This window comes from Arachis ipaensis, chromosome B04 (assembly GCF_000816755.2).
Source record: "Arachis ipaensis cultivar K30076 chromosome B04, Araip1.1, whole genome shotgun sequence".
Lineage (NCBI taxonomy): Eukaryota > Viridiplantae > Streptophyta > Magnoliopsida > Fabales > Fabaceae > Arachis > Arachis ipaensis.
This window is the reverse complement of record NC_029788.2, coordinates 108,473,222-108,494,164: the sequence shown is the minus strand read 5'-3', so window position 1 is coordinate 108,494,164 and position 20,943 is coordinate 108,473,222. Positions and strand designations below refer to the sequence as shown.

Below are 20,943 nucleotides of genomic sequence, written 5' to 3'. Positions count from 1 at the left end.
CCTCAACACCGCCTCGACTCCATGCCACTTTGACTAATGAAACCTCTTTTCCACGCAATCGTTTAATACTAGTATCATCAATTCTGACTGGAGCCACTGGAAGCGTCAAATCTTCCCTTAACTGAACCGATTCGGGTTCTAACACAAGGCTAGCATCAAGGGTGTACTTCCGAAGCTGCGACACGTGAAACACGTCGTGCAGGTTCGAAAGATGAGGTGGTAGAGCCATCCGATACGCCACCGGTCCGACCCTCTCCAAGATCTGAAATGGACCAATGTATCGAGGATTCAAATTCTTCGCTTTAATCGCCCTACCTACTCCTGTGGTCGGAGTAACCTTCAGGAAAACATGATCTCCTTCCTCAAATTCCAAGGGCTTCCACCTCTGATTGGCGTAACTCTTTTGGCGACTCTGCGCCGTAAGCATCCTATCTCGGATTTTCTTGACTTGTTCAGTGGTCTCAGCTATCATTTCCGGCCCCAACAAGCCTTTCTCTCCAGCTTCATACCAACATAGCGGAGATTGACATTTCCTCCCATACAATGCCTCATACGGAGCCATTCCGATGCTCGCATGGTAACTGTTATTGTATGCAAACTCCACTAACGGCATATACCGATCCCAACTTGCCGGTTGATCCAAAACACAAGCTCTCAACATATCCTCTAGGGTTTGGATCGTCCTCTCGGATTGACCATCTGTTTGAGGATGGTAAGCTGTACTCAAGCTTAATCGGGTCCCAAAAGCTTTCTGAAATGCACCCCAGAACCTCGAAGTGAAACGAGGATCTCTATCAGAGATTATAGTAGCAGGTACACCATGAAGTCTCACAATCTTCTTTATGTATAACCGTGCTAGATCCTCAAGGGTGTAAGTCATCCGAATGGGCAAAAAGTGAGCTGACTTCGTCAGTCGGTCCACAATCACCCAGATAGCATCAAAACCAGTCCTAGTCCTTGGCAATCTCGACACAAAGTCCATTGCAATACTTTCCCACTTCCATTGCGGAACCTCTAAAGGTTGCAACATCCCGGAAGGTTTTTGATGTTCAATCTTTACCTTTTGACAAGTTAAGCACTTTGAAACATATTCCACCACATCATTCTTCATACCCGGCCACCAAAACATCGCCTTTAAATCATGGTACATCTTAGTACTTCCCGGGTGAATGGAGAATCCGCTTTTGTGTGCCTCCTTTAAGATATCTTGCCTCAAAGTGCCAACATCCGGCACAATGATCCTACCCTTGAATCTCCATAACCCATCTTTTTCTTCCGACACTCTCCACTGTTTTCCTTGCTCGATAGCCGGTAACACCTTCCATAACGCTTCATCGTTTTCATGAGTCTTTAGGAGTTCGGACTTAAAGTCACTCGAGATCTCTAATCGGCTCAAACACAAGGTTCCAGATACTTATTGAGCACCAATTTTTAGACTCTCGAATCCCTTGAGCAACTTCTCCTCTTGAAGCATCATCCAAGCCGCATATAACGACTTCCGACTTAACGCATCCGCCACTATATTCGCTTTTCCCGGATGGTAATTCAACTCAAAGTTGTAGTCCTTCAATAATTCCATCCACCTTCTCTGCCTCATATTAAGCTCTTTCTGATCAAAGAGGTATTTCAAGCTCTTGTGATTGGAGAAGACTTGGAACTTAACCCCATAGAGATAATGCCTCCACACTTTCAAGGCAAACACAACAGCAGCGAGTTCCAAATTGTGCGTAGGGTAACTAATTTCGTGAGGTCTCAACTGTCGTGAGGCATACGCAACCACATTATGATGCTGCATCAGCACGCACCCTAGACCCTTTAACGATGCATCATAGTACACCTCAAAAGGCTCGTTCGGCTCAGGTAACACCAACACAGGTGCAGTGGTCAACTTTTTTTTCAATGTCTGAAAGCTCTCTTCGCACTCAGGAGTCCAAACAAACGGAGTGTCCTTGCGGGTTAACTTTGTCAACGGCAAGGCTAATTGCGAAAAGCCTTTGATGAATCTTCGGTAATAGCCAGCTAAACCCAGAAAACTCCTTATCTCAGTTACTGTGGTTGGTTGCCTCCAATCCATCACAGCTTCCACCTTAGTTGGATCTACGGCTATTCCCTTCTTACTCACCACGTGACCCAAAAACTTTACCTCACTCTTCCAAAACTCACACTTAGACAGTTTCGCATAGAGTTTATTCTCCTTTAAAATCTGCAACATGGTCCGCAAGTGTTCCGCATGCTCTTCTTCAGTTTTGGAGTAAATCAGTATGTCGTCAATGAAGACAACAACGAATTTATCCAGAAACGGACGGAATACTCTATTCATGTAATCCATAAACACTGCAGGAGCGTTCGTCAACCCAAAAGACATTACAGTATACTCGTAATGACCATAACAAGTCCTGAAAGCGGTCTTAGGGATATCCTCACCCCTCACCCTTATCTGGTGATAACCGGATCGCAAATCGATCTTGGAGAAAAACCAGCTCCTTGTAACTGATCCATGAGATCATCAATCCTCGGCAATGGGTACTTATTCTTTATGGTGACCTTGTTCAGCTGCCTGTAATCCACACAGAGTCGTATACTTCCATCTTTCTTCTTTACCAGTAACACTGGAGCACCCCATGGGGAAACACTTGGTCGGATAAAGTTCTTACCCAACAATTCCTCTAACTGAGACTTTAACTCAGCCATCTCTAACGGTGACATTCTATAAGGAGCACTTGAGATTGGTCCCGCCCCAGGCACCAATTCAATAGCAAACTCGACCTCTCGGTTAGGTGGAAATTCCTCAACATCATCGGGAAATACTTCCAGAAACTCACACACTACCGGAATCTGATCCAACCTTTGATCATCACCCGAAACACCCGCGGTTAACAACAGGATACCCTGACATTCGATTCCAGAACAGTTCACCATCATCGAATTCAAGTAATAATTATTTACCACGACCGGCCCTTCTGTATCTCCCGGCATAAAGTACACCGACTTTGTAGAACAATCAAGCAGGACATGGTTCTCAGATAACCAGTCCAATCCCAAGATAAGATCAAGACCGATCATCGGTAAACAGATTAAATTATGGACAAAATCACGCTGCTTGAACCTAATCGAAACTTTCGGGCATCCTAGCCTAGTTACCATGGCCTCATGGGTAGCATAATACACTTTTAGGTCATAACCCAAGGTTACAATCTTCAATCTTAACTCATGGGCTTTCTCAAATGCAATAAATGAATGTGATGCTCCCGAATCAAATAAAGCATTTAAAGTTTGACTAGCCATTTCACAGTTACCTCGAATGAGTGTCTCGGATCCCTCTGCACCCACAGCTGAGGTGGTGAACACCCGACCAGTTTGTTGTGCTTTCCCAGCACCTTGCTTCTGCCGCTCCGGACAACTTGCGGCTTTATGCCCCGTCTTTCCACAATTGTAGCACAAACCCCATCCGGCCTTGCATGGTACACCCGGATGGTGACTTCCACACCTAGTACAAGCTTGATCATTTTGAGGCTGCTTCCCAAACCTTTTCCCTTGGGAGTTGTTGTTGTTGGGCCTCCTAAAAGAACCTCCCCTCTTGAAGGGCGGACCTCTAGGTGCAAAGCTCTTCCCTCGGTTTTGTGGAAATGATCCTTTGTGATTTCCTTTCTCAGCGGATGCCCTCTTCACACACTCTTCAGCAACCCTACACTTGTTCACCAACTCGGAGAAAGTCTTAATCTCCATTGGCCCCACCGAACCGAAAATATCGCTCTGGAGTCCTCCTTCGTACTTAACACATTTCCATTCCTCATGTTCCACCGGAGTCCCTTGACACATACGAGAGAATCTGAACAGCTCCTCAAACTTGTCAGTATACTCAGATACGGACATAGTACCCTGCTTCAGCTGCAACAATTCAAGCTCCTTGGCCGTCCTAGCAGAAGTCAGAAAGTACTTCTTATAGAACTCCTCTTGGAAGACATCCCAGGTGATATAATCATCACCCTGCTGCAGAAGGCGTCGGATACCCTGCCACCAATGCAACGCTTCACCAGTGAGCAAATAGGTAGCGAACTCCACACGCTGCCCTTCAGGTACCACCTGCGCTTGCAGTGCTCGTTCCATAGCCTGAAACCACGTATCGGCTTCAGTCGGGCTAGTATTTCCCTTGAACTTCGGTGGATTAACCTTCAAAAAGTTCGCCAGTGTCATCGGGCCCTGAACTCCACCTCCGTCATTACCATGGTTGTTCATCTGTTGGCCAAGAGCCTCAGCAGTGGCTTGCATAGCAGCAGCCATGTTCTCCAACGCAGTCATAAAGTTCACCGGGTCATTAGGGTTATTCTCCGACGCACGAGCATTCGTATGTCCTCTCCCACGGCCTCTACCGCGTCCACGAGGCGCCATCTGGTTCCTATACACAGCAAACAATCGATATTAAGTTGATCAGTCTCAATATCGGAAGTTTAGTGCTTCAAAGTCCCAAATGCATGCTCATGAACGTTTATACCAATTATATCAAGCAGATATACTAACAGCACATAACACACATACAGAGAATGCACAGAAGCATAGTCAGTCCATTCCTCAGGCTCTACAGGAACGAATTGCTCTGATACCATAATGTAACACCCTACCATACAGAGTCTTATGCTTAAGTCATAATTCAGAGATGGCAAGGTATTACGACCTCTAAAATAAAAATTTAGTACGTATAGTAGTATGAATGATTGATTATAACTAGGAGCCTTTATAGAAAAAGGGGTAAACAAAAACCGTAACTCAAAAGCGCAACACTCCGATCAATAACGTAGCGAACAAGAATAAGACAACGCGAGATTATATATATACAAAGGAGTGTCAAAAACAGGAATATCAAGACTCAAAATCCGGATGCGAAGATAACCGATCCGAGCATAGTAATATATACATATAATAAAATAAGGAAACCCCAAAGAAAACCCAAAGGGATACAAATACAGGAACCTATTCTCCAAAACCTCCTATAAGAGGAGTCATCACAGTTTGTATTATTTAATGGAGATAAAAGTATCTAAACAAGATATATAAACCAAAACAGAGTCCCAAGAACAAGGATCTTCGCTAATCCAGAAGTCTCCAGCATGCTTCAGCGAGAAACCTCACGTCCTGCATCTGAAAACCACAAAATCTGCATGGGTGAGAACCAGAGGTCCCCAGCATGGTAACAGCTTCCACATATATAATACATAATAATAGAGGAAAGCCGAAGGCAATCCTAGAACTTCCTCCAGATAATATCAAAGCTTATAAACAAGCTAAACCATATGTGGCGACTGACTAAAGATTCTTCAGTCTAACTAATACTTCCCTTTCCAATTCCTTCACACCTCCCAACCACCAGCAGGAGTATAATATAGCAAACACAGTTATATCAGACAAGAAATTTACAATTAGAAACAAATAAGGCATTTAGACAATTAGCAAGTAATATGCAGTCAAATAGGCAATCTCAAACAATTCATGTAGTATGCTTATGATGCATGCCTGTCCCTAGTGGCTGATGATATCATCTGTCGGTTATAGAGCCAACCCGACAAGTCCTGGTAGCTAACCATTGGACTGTCCCTCTGTCGCGCATCCCCAACTCAAGTTATACTCATCATAAACGTGATCATAATCATGATCCATATCCATCACCCTCACTGGTGAATATTTACGGGGGCGAGCTCATCCGGGCCTTTCACAGTGCCCGGCCACACTTACGACATAGGGTCAACAGAGCTTCGAGTCTCAACCTGGAGCACGTGGTGGCTAGACACTGCTTCCCCCCAGGGAAACCCTCATCTTCGATGGTGGAAGTGCAAACATTCACAATTCATTCAACAGCATATATGCATTTATACTTAGCCATAACCATGGCTCCGCCGTAACACGGCAATAATCTAGCCATCCGGCTCACGGTTAAATCCATAACCAGCCAATTCATTAACAATTACGGCCCTTCGGCCCATGGCATAACAAGCACTTCCACCGCCATCCTCCGCATCTCACATAATTATCTTTGATCCTCAATGATCATTCATTTTTCCCCTTGCTTCACTCGCAAGTTACCACATTCACTAGCCCTTTTTCTCATGCTAGGCATATCATAATGATTCAAGACATAAGTGGTGAGATCGGAGGCTTAGAAGTATGAAACTTGGCTTTTAAAACTCAAAAATCAACTTCGGGATGAAAACAGGGCCACGCGTACGCGCACTCCACGCGCACGTGCGGATGGCCTTAAAACTCATTGACGCGCAAGCGTCACATGCGCGAACGCACGGATTGAAAATTAGCCAAACGGTGCGCACGCGTGGGTACTCTTACGCCCCAGGCACAAAACTGGCACAACTCTGGCACAACTCTCTGGAAAATGGCTGGGCATTCGATGCAGCGCATCAACGCGCTCGCGCACCACGCGCACGCGTGGATGGTGCTTTCTCGAAGAACGGCGCATACGCACCAAGTGCACCTACGCACGGGGGGTCATTCTGCTAAGAATTTTCTAAGTTAAAACTGCAGAATTCACATATTCAACCCCCAATCTTCCGACGGACATAACTTCCTCATTTTAAATTGTTTTTCACCCGTTCTTCAAATTGCATGAACATCCCGGATCCAATTTCATTTCTAAATAGATTTGGCACAAATCAGAGATCCGTAGTCCAAGCTATGTCCCGTCAAAGTATGCCCAAAAACCATGTTTTCATACAAAACCATAAAGTGCCATTTTCAAAACAAGCCATTTTTAATTCTTTTCAAAATCAATCAAAACATGCCAATTCCATCCCTTTTCTTTGAAATCAATCAAAATGTACCAAAATCAACATCAAGCCATCCTCAACTCACACATTGACATTTTACCAAAATTTCCAAAATCACATCCAACCATTTTAACACTTCTCAATCCAATGGCTAAAGGGCAAACACAATATCATGTCATACATCCTTCCTCATCCCAATTTCCAATAATACCATTTCCAATCAACCATTATTATACATGATCAACATCATACTCACCATCAACATGGTACCACCCATCAATTCAACCTCAATCATCCATCAAGCATATATCACAACATGCATTTCTCATATATCACACAATCAAGACATCAATATTCATAATCACATATATGAACACATCATATATTTCAACCATTCAACAACACCAACAATTCAATGCCTATCTTAGGGCCTCTAGCCTAAGTATTTCCTACCACATTACGTATTAGATACGAGAAACCGAAACCATACCTTAGCCGATTTCCCAAGCTCAACCGGAGCACTTCCAAACCACTTGTCCACAAGCTCTCAAGGTATCAACACCTCCAAGAATAGATTTTATCACACAAAACCCTCTTCCAAGCTTTCCAAAATTACCAATCAAGCTCCAATATTCACATATACACAACCTAAGCCATAATCATTATATCCATACACAACATCTCAATACCCAAACATCATAGAACAACAAATTGCACTAGAGTTGAGAATCTTACCACACCCAAGGTCCAAAGAGACAAGATTAATCTTCTCCTTCAAGAGAGTTGGGTCCTATAACATCAAAGAGCCCAAAATCTCAATATTTTTGCTCATGAAACTCGAAATCAAGGCTGGAAATTCGAAGATTAAAACGTAGCTTACCTTAAGATTGATTGTATGAGTTTTGTAGAGCTCTCCGCGGTGAACGCGTGGCAGCAAACGGAGCGGCAATCGGAGCTCTAGATCAAAAGTTATGGTGGTTTGAAGATCAAGTGAGAGATAGAACTTGAGAGAGTGTTCTTCTCCTCCCTCACTCCATTTCAGCGTGTGTGTGTGTTTAATGAGGAAAGAGAATGCTGAAAACTAGGGTTTTGGTTTAGTTATGTTGGGCCAAGGGCCCACTTTGGGTCCGGTCGGCCCGGTTTGGCCCGTTCGGTCCAATCTTGGTCCGATTTCCATAAAATTGGTACCGAAATTCTCGTCTCAAACTCCTCTATCACATTAAGCCATAAAAATAACATTTTTTGCTTTCTAGAATAAATTCTCATTTATGGGTTAATTAGCCGTTAATTAACCGGGTTTTACAAAAAAAGATCCAAATATTAAGATGCTGCGAAGAAGTACAAATACAAAGAAATCTAAAACAGGAACAAGAAGGAAAATGCAATAGAAAACTGTTGAAGAACTAGCATCTCGGGTATATTGTGTGTTTATTACTTGCAAAATTATTGTTTTAGCACCTACTGAATTTTATCTATCTGATTTTATAACAGTTCTTTGCTTCTTTGTTCTCTTCAATAGTTTAATTTGTACTTATCTATCAGACAATTTATAACAATGAAGCTTTGGTGCATGATATGAAACCATTCTTAGACTTATTTAGGGTGCGCTTGCTTCGGATTATTTAAAAAGTAATTTTACAGTAAACTTGTGTCCTTAAAAATGCTTAGATTTCTCATAATTAAGATCTTGTTTATTGGTTGTAGTCCAGTGTTTTTATTTCAGCTATTGCTGGCTCAAGTTATCTTGCTGCTTATAAAATTTACACAAAAATGTAAGAAGTGAGAACTGGTTTTTTTGTCAGTTAAAAGAAAAAGAAAAACTGAGTTTTTGTGAAAAGAAGCAAACCAAAGGCCCCCTTAATTTATGTCTGGTGTGACTGAATATAATCTTAAATTACATTAAAAAATTAGATAGGTAAATTCGTTGGTTAAAGTTTCAATTATTTGGTTTTGACATGTAATTATATGTATGTTGGATAGTGTGTAGGTAGAATTCATTTGTGCATATGTGATGTTCATAACTTTTGAAGTAGTTCATTGCTCATACTTTGCACCCACTTTAACAAGATTTTGCACACTTTACTCAGCATACTTTGCACCTATCTTAATGAAATTTTGCACACATGAATCAGACAGTTTGTACCCATTTTAATTAGATTTTGCACACATGAATCAGATAATGTGCACCTACTTTAATGAGATTTTGCACACCTTACTCATCACAGTTTGCACCAAATGTAATGAAATTTTGCAGACATGTATCAGACAGTTTGCACCCAGTTTAATGAGAATTTGCATACATGACTTAATATAGTTTGCACCCATCTGTATCTGTATCTGAATGCGAGTATTACTGTTATTATGATTATGATTATTATTATTATTGTTGTTATTGTTATTGTTATTATTTTTCAAAAAAAAAGATAGTTAAATTGGGTGAAGATTTTTTACTTTATGTTTGTAGAAATTGATAAAATGTCGTTCTTTCAATTTGGTTTTCACAATGATAAATTCACTTACAAAAGAGCAAAAACTTGAAGTCGATAAAATGGGATTTTCATTCTTGAAGACTATTCAAGATTGAAAAGTTGATAGACGCACTACAACATTTTCAGGTTGAGGCAACATTTAAAAAGTGTTGCCTAAAGACTGACAAAAGGTTGCTTTTGATCTATGGCAACACTTTTGGACCTAAGGAAACGTTTTTGGGTGATGTTGCATATGCAGCCGTTGCCTTAGATCAAGGCAACACTTTTTTGTTTCAAAAGCAACGTTTTGAGAGCAACACTTGGTAAGTGTTGCCTTTGGTTGAAAAACAACAACACTTCAAAGGTGTGTTTGAGACAACACTTTTGCAGTGTTGTCTCTTCTCTCGTATTTTGGTCACTACTAAAAAGTGTTGCCTATTTGCAATAAAATGTAATTCTTTTACGTGTTACTTATAAGTTGGAATTTGCAATCCTTTGAAGTGTTGCCTATTAGTTTTGAATATGCAACCCTTTAAAGTATTGCCTTTTCTTTTGGATATGCAACCTATACAAGTGTTGCCTTTTTCTTTTGATATGCAACCTATACAAGTATTGCTTTTTCTTTTGGATGTGCAACCATACAAGTGTTGTCTAATATTCAAAATATGCAACTAATGAAAGGGTTGCCTTTTTGATAAAAATAAAAATTATTTTTGTAATAAAAATACAAAAAAATAAAATTTACAATAAAATTTTTTGTTCATTGTGTAATTATTTTAATTAATAAATAAATTTGTGCACAATAGAAAAAAATTATAAAAGAGACAAAATAACTAATAATAAAATTCTAATTAAAATAGATATTAAAAAGTTCAATTAGTATTTCAAATACATGTTCATCAATAATTCTCAACAAAATAATAAAATTTTTGTCTAACAATAATTGTCATAACAAAATAGTAATTAATATTTATCAAAAAGATGTCAATCTATTTGCATATTTTATATCCATGCTTGACTTTGTTGGAACAATCTGATAGTGTGTGGATCCAAAATCAGTGCCAAATGAAAGCTTTTCGGTAACATTAGAGTAATAGTATGATGAACTCAAAATCCTCTTGCCTCCACTGAGTCCAATAACTGCTGCAATAGCCATTGTTATACTCCCCTAATAACTATATGCGAGTAACATCAAACTTCCCTATTAAGTCAATAATTCTTAACCTGTGTCAGCTAAAAATACAGGTGTCAGAAAACTTCCAAATTATTCGAAGTTCTAACCATATGATTATCCATAAAATAGCAAAACAACACTAATAGAATAAAATTAAAGGAACAAAATAATTCAGGATCCATATACTTCAAATTTTTAGTGTTGAATCCATTGAAACAACTTATAAAGTTACAGCATATAAAAGCGGAAGTTTCCAAATGAAAAACAAACACATAAATGAATTGGGGTTTAGTTAAAGTTGCATTTAAAAAAAATTGAAACATAAAAGGTGCAATAACGGAAAATGATGCATGGTATGTGTTTGATGAAGTACCTGAGTAAACTGAGAAATAGAAATGCAATTCAGAGAATGATGATTGCTCCAAAAAGGTATTAGCTTAGTAGTTCTTATTTAGAATCATAGAATCAGAAGGAACAAGCTCATAGGAAGAGACTTCACTCACATAACTGTTGGTGTGGAAGGAAATAACGTTGCTGCTATATTAGATTTTTCTCTTTTTTTTAATGATTATTCTTTTATTATCACTATCATATAAAATTAATTAATTTATGTTTGAGAGAAAGCAACAGAGAAATAAATGACTGAAACATAAATTTGAAGGGGAAAAAATGAAAAGATAAAGATATGAAACAACTCCCTTGACAATTTCTGCCATTCCTGCGAATGAAACAACAGTTACTAGAGTCTGTTGCAGTGACAACACGCATCACTCCCCAACATATTCACATTATTTCAGCAATGAGAAAAAATTTTTCTTCCTCCCAGTAGCACAACGCTATAAAAATAAGTAATTAAAAGGAAAAAGAAAAAAAGATGATTGATTAAAAATAGCAAGAGTATATTGCAGAAGCCACCATGAAGTAAGATGATAGAAGACAGAGAAAGCAAAGGCCAAAAATGTTGATAGTCCATTCCCAATAAATGATAAATCACAAAAATTACTGCAAATATTTTGGTTATACCTGGTCATCATTTTGGATCACGAGTTGATGAGGAAGGACGATTGTTGCCATTCAAACATTGCTTACTATTTATATCATGTGTTGATTCCTTGGCCCGTAACAAAGACAGTGCTTCATCAATATTTGTGCCAAGAGAACTCTGTTGCAAGAGAAGCTTCACAAGATCTTCCAAACTTTGTCTCATAAAGTTCAGTTTTCATTGAACTTATAGTCTCTGCATATTGTTGCTTAATTTTAGCAATCTCCCATTCTTTCTGTAGAGATATTTTTGTGCTTGTCCTCCCATAACATCGAACTCTTCCTGGTTATTCTTTGCCAAATACTGCAGTAAATGTTTTCTCGGGAGTGTCTCCAGCTTCTTGGTGGCTCTTAAGTTTATCCTATTAAAAAAAATAACGATTTTAGCTTGTGGTAGATAAGTTTATCCTATTATCATGTTCTGTGGCAGATAAAGATAATTGCTTTCGTTATTATGACTTTGAACATTGTTAGTTTTATACTGGACAATCTGACTTAAAATGATACTGTAAATTAAGGCAGTTCTACTTCAGATCAATTTGTAAATTAAGGCAGTTCTACTTAGTGGTGGGGGGGGGGGACATCGATGTGACAACAAACAAAATTGGAGAAGCTCTAGGACTACCTTCAATTGGTAAAAGCTTTCCAAAAGAAGAAGAATGAACTTCAGAGCAAGAAAGATTGATTTCCCGGTTCAAGTCTGTGAGAAGACCATGGCTACAAGAAATATTATATTCAAGAGAATGTAATGTTTCATCAACATCTAATAGGAGATATTACTTTAGAAGAGTATTTATAATGTTCATTATTAACTCATTTTTAGCACCAAGAAGTAGTCCTGTCACATCTCCAAAGCACTTACGTGCCATTGTTGATGTAGAGAACATCACAAGATACAATTGGGCAAGATTTGTCCATGATGAGCTTATGAAAGGGGTTGAAACAAGGAAAAAAATACATTAAGTATTGATGGTTTTCTTTATGTTTTAATGGTAATCAATCTATTGTACTTATCTTTTTTTTTCTTTTTCGATTTCTCTTTTGATGATAATCATTACATTTATTATTTTGCTTCTAGATTATCTACGACCACAAAGACGCATTTGGAAATAAGAAAAATTATATGGGGCTTTCACCACCATGGGTTGTTTATTGGGATAAAGAAAAACTTGACAAGAAGTTGATACAAGAGTCATCAAAACAAAGGTCAACAGTTTGTTTTATCTATTTTATCTTGTTAATTCAATATAGCTTTTTTTTTATCTTGTCACATTCTTCTCTTTTCTTACAAAACCTTTATTTGTGTGATTATTATTGTTGGGTATTGTTACCTTTTTAGTTAAGTAAGGTGTTGTTGATGCTAAATTTGCAAAAAACATAACAAAAGCACCAACTAATTTGGCTAAGAAAAGAGGGATGAAGGAGTTTAATAAAGATGATAACACAATTAAAGAGAAAAAAGAAAGGTAAACAAATAAAGTTTTGAGGTGTTATAAATGAAAGGACAGAAGCTTATGAGTTTTACAAACACTCTTTACTACTAATTAAACTTTTGGTACTACTAAATTTTTCTAATATTTTTCTATTATCTTTATGCTAGCTTCAAAGCTCAGTAATTTTTGTTCTAAGATCACCTTTAAGTTTATATATATTTGGATTAGTTTGATTTCTTGTATATAAATTTGATGAAGAAAATAATGACAACAAAATGTCAAAGGAAGAAGGCAATGTGTCAGATGAAGAAAAAGATAAAGAAAAGTAAAAATTAGTTTTGATTTATCTTTTGTGATAAAAGAGAATATAAAGTAAAATATAGAGTGTGTGCTTCTTTATAGTGATGCAAAGCAAAATAGGAAGAAGGATGTCAAAACAAGGTAAAAATAGTGTATGTGCTTCTTTAAAGTTATGATTTCTTTTTTTATTTGTCATGAAAATCTAATTTAATAGGGAAGAGAAAAAAAGATGAAAATAGTACGAGATCGCCAATAAAATTAGTAGAAGAAGCTGAACCGAACAAATTAATGAGGCCTAGCAATAGTGGTATAAACTATAGTTCTTAGTTTTTGTTGTTTCTTGTTTTGATTTTTTAGTGTAATTTTTGTTAAGTAATACTACTTGTTATTATGAGCATTCCACACTGTTTTGGCTATGAATTATGTGATTATAAATGAGATTTTGTTACTACTTTAATGAGATTTTACACACCTTACTCAGCATAGTTTGCACCCAATTTAGTGAAATTTTGCACACATGTATCAAACATTTTGCACCCACTTTAATGAGATTTTGCACACCTCATTTAGCACATTTTGTACACATGTATCAGACAGTTTACACCTACTTTAATGAGATTCTACATACATGACTTAGCATAGTTTGCACCCACATTCCTATTATTTAGATTCCTCTTTCTCTCTATTTTAAATCTCATTTTTGTGTGCATACGTTAATATAATTTATGTGTATATGTTCTGTTTTATGCTTTAGATAAGGCAATAAAACCTGAATGGAGAGAAATAGTGCAAAGCGCAGTCCAAGCATTCTTAGAAATAGAAGACCCTAATATTTATACACGTTCTCCAATCAAGAAGACACAAGAACATGTGCGACCATCAATTCCATCATTCTCCCTAAGGATAGATGAAGAAAACAAAATAGGAGAGAAGAAAAGGTGACAGAGGACAATAAGTTAACAGAAGTAGATAAGGATAATATATACTTTTGGGAAACAGATAATAGGTTGAACAAGGATGAGACTTTGTGCATCTTAAAAGACATACCTAGAGCAATATTTTTTAGGGAGGATATCATGTCAATGTTGTCAAGACATCAGATAAACAATATGGTTAGATTTCTTGACTATTACATGTTTCTATTTTTAATATTTTTATGTGTATTATGTTTTAGAACTAACATTACATTATAACATGCAGGTTCTGAATTATATGATCTTTTTTTTTTCAACAAATTAAGGTCACCTAATTTGGATGGTTATTGCATGAATGCTTTTGTTTTGGTGTGTATATAAACTACTTTTCCAATTTCATGATTGAATAGTTTAAACTTTATAATCTAACTATATCTTTATATATAGAGAGAGATATTCTTACATTGGGGACACTTGGCCAAAAGAAAAAAAATTATGTACCTTTTTCCACTTATTTTAGAAAAAATAGTGACAGCTTCTTTGAGAAAAAGAAAATTTCAAAACATAGATAGGTGAATAAAACCAAAACTACTCTCTATGTATTTGTATTAATTTTTTCATTTTATATTTGTGTTAATTTTTTTCATTTTGTGAAGAAGAAGGACCACTGAGGATTTATGTATTTACCTCTTTTTTAGTTATCTCACTTTCCTCTTCTTTGCTTTGGTCTTCTTTTTTATCATCTTGTCATTTTCAGATCCTAGCCTATTTGTTGGACAACCTTTAGTGGACACATAAGGAGGAATTTTAATATCTTGAATGCTTATTGTACAACCTCCTATAAAAATGGATAATGCATCTTTACCACCATCTTCTAATGTAATCAAATTATCTAACTCATTGGCATTAGATGATGACTTAGCAACATGTTTTTGACACTCTGCCATAGCCATATCAAGATAACAATGCAAGATATCACTTGTTTTAATGGGAACATAAATCATCAAACTTCTCTGTTTTTGGGTTCAACAAACTTGGATCATGGCTGCTCTTAATATCACTATGTCTCAACTTCACAAGTTTGCTCTAATGGTCCAAAATATATCTTCTTGGAATTTCTTTCACACGTTCATGCCCTAGGACAACTAAGCTATGATGGCATAATATGCCTATTGATTCAAACATTTGACACTTGTATGTAATATCATTCGCTTTCACATTGTAGTTAATTTTATAAACCTCTCTTTAGAAGTAGATACATCCTCCAAAATAGAATACACTTTAGATGTAGAAACTACTTTCATAAGGTGCAAAATACAATTTACTTTCTTTCTAAATTGCTTTTGTACTTCCTTAAACTTTGCATTAGTATAGGCATCTTGAAATTGCTTCTCTATTAAGGAATTAGTGGCACAAGGTATTATTAATTTGTAGTCTTCAACATCAGCCTCCCTTTCTTGTTACTCTTTCTATCCAAGTCAATTGTCATATTATTTAACAAATTCAATCAACAAGCTCTTGTTATTTAAAAATTTATCAAAATATGAATGCATGCTCTCACTTCGTTGTGTGGATCTCATACCAGCCCAAAAAGAGTGGTAAAAAAATTGGAATCCATCGATGTCTTTCTTCATAAATATCTATGTATCATAGTAAACAAATATACATAAAAAAATTCTTGTGAAAAAACTTAATAAGAGTGGATGCAAAATGTTGCTATAAATATATTAATAACACATTGAAACTTAGAAAATATTAGAATAAGAAAATTGTACTAGAGGCATATTCAAACACATGTTAGAACTCTAGCAAATAAAATATGATAGCCACTTGATACTTTCAAAATACTAATATACTAATTATTATATGCAAAATATAAAAATTCATGTGTAGAGAAGTACCTGATAGCCACTTGTTATCTTCTAGACCATATTCAATCAGAAAATCCTCCCATTGATTTTGATAATCATATTCTGGAGTAGACTCTCAAATAATATTATTTAAATCACCTTGTAACTCTTTATATCTCCTGTATTCGTTGAATTTTTCTAAAATCTTTTTTAAAATGTGCCAAATGCATAACCTATGACGTGTCTCTGGCATCACATTCTCAATTCCAACTTGTATTTCGAGGCATTGATATGTTATAATGCCTTTAGGAGCCGTAGGGGTGGCAACACTACCCGAACCCGCGGGTACCCACCCCGCTCCTACCCGTTCGGGGCGGGTAATGCGGGTAATTACCCGCCCCGCACCGGGACGGGTTTTAACGGGGCGGGGCGGGGTCGGGTTTAGGTTAAACCCGCCCCTACCCGTCTCGGTATATATAATATATATAAAATAATTAGTAAAATGATTAATAATATTGTATCATATTTAAATTTTTACTTTAATTTATGTTATGTATATAAATAATGCTTATATAATTTATAAAATTTAATTTTATTTGTTGGATTTAATAATTATAGGGGCGGATAGGAGCGGGATAGATACCCGCAGGGGCGGGTTAGAGTTTAACATTTTACTACCCGCGGGTAGAGGCGGAGCGGGTTCGATGCGGGTTTTTGTAGGGCGAGATGGGGTTGGGTAAAGCAAAAATCCGCTCCGTTGCCACCCCTAAGGAGCCGTTCCATACATACATCTAAGCCAAGCATTAAATAACTAAGTAAACAAGCCTGAATTTTTTTTTAGTCAACAAACCACACCCAAGAAGCACTGAGTTACTATGATGATTAACCCCCACAAAGGAACCAAATAGCATATTGTAATTATTGATTTTATAAGTAATATCAAATGAAACTACATCACAGAAGTACTCATATGCGGCTCTACTTTCAGCATCAGCCCAAGATATAATTTTGAGACACTTCTTTTGATCAAGTTCAACATCAAAATAAAAATTAGAGTTCATATCCTTCATCCGTGTAAAATACTTCAACATCTTCCTAGCATCTATTTCTTTCGTAACATTGCATACCTTTCTACTGAGATAGTTTTTAACATCTTTTTTCATTAAGTTTATCTTAGAAAAACCCCCCGCTTCACCCACCAACACTTAATATGTTTTGCTTGGTCTGACACCTGCTCCATCATTCCTCTTAATGACTTCACACATGTGCATACTCATCTCCCTATTACATGTCAACAATTTTGCCATCTCTGAATTACAAGGATGTGAATGATCCAAACACACCTTGGATATAACCCAAAGACCCTCCTTATTCAATCTAATAGAAATCCTTGCTGGGCAATTGTAGTTGGTTTTGGGGTTGGTCTTTTCTATTGGTGAAACTCTAGACTTACGTGTTTCCTCCCTATTACAAGTGATCATTTGATTCTTAGGAACCTTATCTCTACCAACTCTTCGGGTAAACCTTATCTTAGTAACAAAACCAACGCGCTTGGCATAATTCTGATAAAATTGATTTGCATCATTAAGGGTTCCAAAACACATGCCAACTTTGGGCACATCTTGTAAAAAAGTAAGCATACATTAGATGATAAAATAAAATCTCATTAAAGTGGGTGCAAACTATCTGATTCATGTGTGAAAAATCTCATTAAGGTGGATACAAATTATGCCGAGTTAGTTGTACAAAATCTCATTAAACTGGATGCATATTGTCTGATACATGTGTGCGAAATCTCATTACATTGGGTGCAAACTGTGATGAGTATGGTGTGCAAAATCTCATTAAAATGGGTGTAAACAATCTAATTCATGTGTGCAAAAAATTCATTATATTGGGTGCAAAATGTGTTGAGTAAGGTTTGCAAAATCTCATTAAAGTGGGTGGAAACTGTTTGATTCATGTGTGCAAAATTTCATTAAGATGGGTGCAAAGTGTGCTGAGTAAGGTGTGCAAAATCTCATTAAAGTGAGTGCAAAATGTATTGAGTGAAGTATCTCAACTACTCTTAGGTATTGAATCAACAAAACCCTTTTGCATAAATAAGAATCATTAACAAACTTCTATGATCTATCATAATCAAAGATTTAAGCCAATTAAAAATGTATTTATCATTAAAACTTCTATGATCTAGCATAGCATCATTGAATTTCATTCATTCAAAATAAAAGGCCAACATCAAAGTGTTGCATGCTTCTCCATAAAAAATAAGAGAAAAGAATGGGATGGTCAATATAAATCCAAAAATAGCTAAAACAAAAGAAATATCAACTTTCTTAGCCTAGCTTGTAGCCTTGTAGGATGGGCATCAAGTGCCACAATGGTAAAAGGAACAGAGAATGCAATAGCATGATTTACTTTTCTTGAATTTGGATACATAGAGAATACAATGCGTGAGGATGGATATCATGGCAATTGTTTTAACAAATGACACTAGAACTTAAAAAAGGTGAAGATTTGAATGTATGCACACGGAATTATCTGCTAACAAATATTCCTTCATGACCAAATCTGCCTGGTTCTGAAGATTTGAATTTCATAATTTGGGAAAATTCAATAATATAATAATTACATTGAAAAATATTTGTGCCAACAAGTGGAGAAAACTAGTGAGGTGTGAATAGAAGAAGAAGAAGAAAAAGTAACACAAAGCAAAACAGAGAGAGAAGTTGCTACCAATTTGCACATTCATTGAATTGTTAAAAATAGTTACAAATTTGATGCTTCTACTTCTACTTCGGGTTCTTAGCAGCTAAGGTTAGATCAGCTTCATTGAGCATGCATCTTGTCTTATTATCTATTTTCCTTATTTATTTCTATGCTTATTTCATACAAATTAATAAATTATTATGTTGTTAGGAGGCCAAACTAGGTGAAACACTGTATGAGGGTTAATGTATAAATCATAATTACATGCCTCATTTTTAATATAGAAATTCTGGCTTATGGTTCAATGGATGTAAATTTTCAGTATGTTTGATGCTTCAACATGGTGTCTTACACTAAAAAATAGAAAGAAAACAACAGTATATAACTCAAATTACACTGAAAAATCAAAACAACAAACAACAAACACTAATATTTTTTATATTTTCTGTCTTAGTCATTTCATCAAACAGTTGGTTTGTGTCAACTGTGCATTATTGCATTATGAAAATCAAAATCGAATAATGTATAATTTGGATTCTGTACATTCAATTTAAACTTTATTATGAAAATCATAAATAGCATGCTTTGCGAGCTCAGAAATTCATAATCATAATCATCATTGTGTTCATTGATGCAATATGAAAACCATTACAAAAATCATGAAATTAGAAGAGGGAGAAACTGCTCACTTCAATATTCTGTTCTTCTAAAACTGATTCCACCATTGACATGGAGTGAGAGAGTGAAATTCTGAGTTGTTTTGCAGTTGAGAAGGAATGAGCGACAGAGAAGAGAATTTCTATTCCAGAGTAAGAAAGTCAGCAACCGATGAGTGCGTCACATCCTCCATTAATCGAGACCTTCATTCTCCTCTTGGAAGAGTGCAAAATACAGCGGCACCGATGATTTGAAAATCGGACAAGTCAAGTAGAGGAGCCGCGATCTTAAAGAGGTGAAGCTTCATAACCTTTGTCAATAGAACTGCGAGTGCAGAACCATGCTAACTATCGTTGAAGAGGCTAGAAACTGAGATATCCACCTAGTGCCTTGGAGAAGAGCGTGAGAGAGATCCGTTTGTGTCATCGTATCGTATCTTTTCAACAACGCGCGTGAGGCTTTCTGTATTATGATGGTATAAAAATACTTGCTAGCTGAATGATGGTTATGTTTTTATATATTTGCTGGTCCCTGAGACTTTCTGTTACTCCAATTCTTACCATCGTCGGCTGGGGACTAGCGAAGATTGAGACATTATTAGGAAAAGAGCTATTTGTTTTAAACTGGGAAGTTCATTTCAGTTTAGTTAGGCGTGAAGCTAACTTACCTGCGGATTTGATTGCGAAGAGAGGGGAGAGGAGCGATATTGATGATTATGTTGAGTGGTTGGAGCCTTGAGAAAAGCTTCAGGTGCCTATGACAAAGAATTTAATTATCTACTGAGTAGTAGGGTTTTTTTTTAATGCTTTTTGTACATTAAAATGAATCACTAAAATTAATTATTACTTATTTATGTATAAATACATGTATTGTTTAATTCATTTTTAAAATATATTTTATATTCCAACATATATTCTATACTAATAACTAATTTTAGTGACTGATTTTAATGTGCACATAATACGATTATTTTTTTCTGACAGATGTTATTATGTTGCTTTCTTTTTTGTTATTTTTCTCTAATGTTTTCTGGTAACATAAAAATGCTTAGAGTTATTAGAACTATTAAATTCATCTGACAAAAAATAATAATAAATTAAATTCTTTAGTAAAAAATTGATAACCAATTATTAACTAAAACTGTTTTTATAAAAAAAAACATAATTTAAATTCTAAATATATTTATCATACATTTATGAACAAAAATCCTAACCATTACTGTTGGTAAAACCTAATAAAAAATCTTATAACACAAAAAAAAAATAAGAAAGAAAGAAACTAAAAACACATGAGTAGGCTTGATTAGCTGTTATCGCTATCAAAGGTGATAATTAAGGCCACTATGAACGCATAGTCAACATTGGACGACACGGTGACGATGAACTTCTCTCTTCTAAATATACCACCGAATTTCTTCTTTATCTACGATGATAACAATTCATATATTACTGCTGGTTGTAAAATAAATAAATAAAGAAAAAAAATAATATAAAATAAAAAATATAAAAGAGAAAGAAATAAAGAGACTCATATTCGACGTTGTATATATTATAATCATTTATATATACTTAATGAAAATAATATCATTCTATTATTATAATCATTTGAAATTATGATCTTAGAAGTT

The 20,943-nt window shown here is 36.2% G+C and overlaps 1 protein-coding gene across 1 annotated transcript in view; it reads right to left on the bottom strand.

Moving 5' to 3' along the window:
* The window catches only part of LOC107639635 (protein LURP-one-related 15-like), a 14,286-nt gene continuing 12,454 nt past the window's right edge, over positions 19,112–20,943 (bottom strand). Inside the window, exons 4-5 of the mRNA XM_021122538.1 lie at positions 19,984–20,070; positions 19,112–19,892 (exon numbers count right to left, since the gene is read on the bottom strand). Of these exons, the coding sequence (XP_020978197.1) occupies positions 19,830–19,892; positions 19,984–20,070 (150 nt within the window). The 3' untranslated portion in view covers positions 19,112–19,829. The remainder of the gene's footprint in view (positions 19,893–19,983; positions 20,071–20,943) is intronic.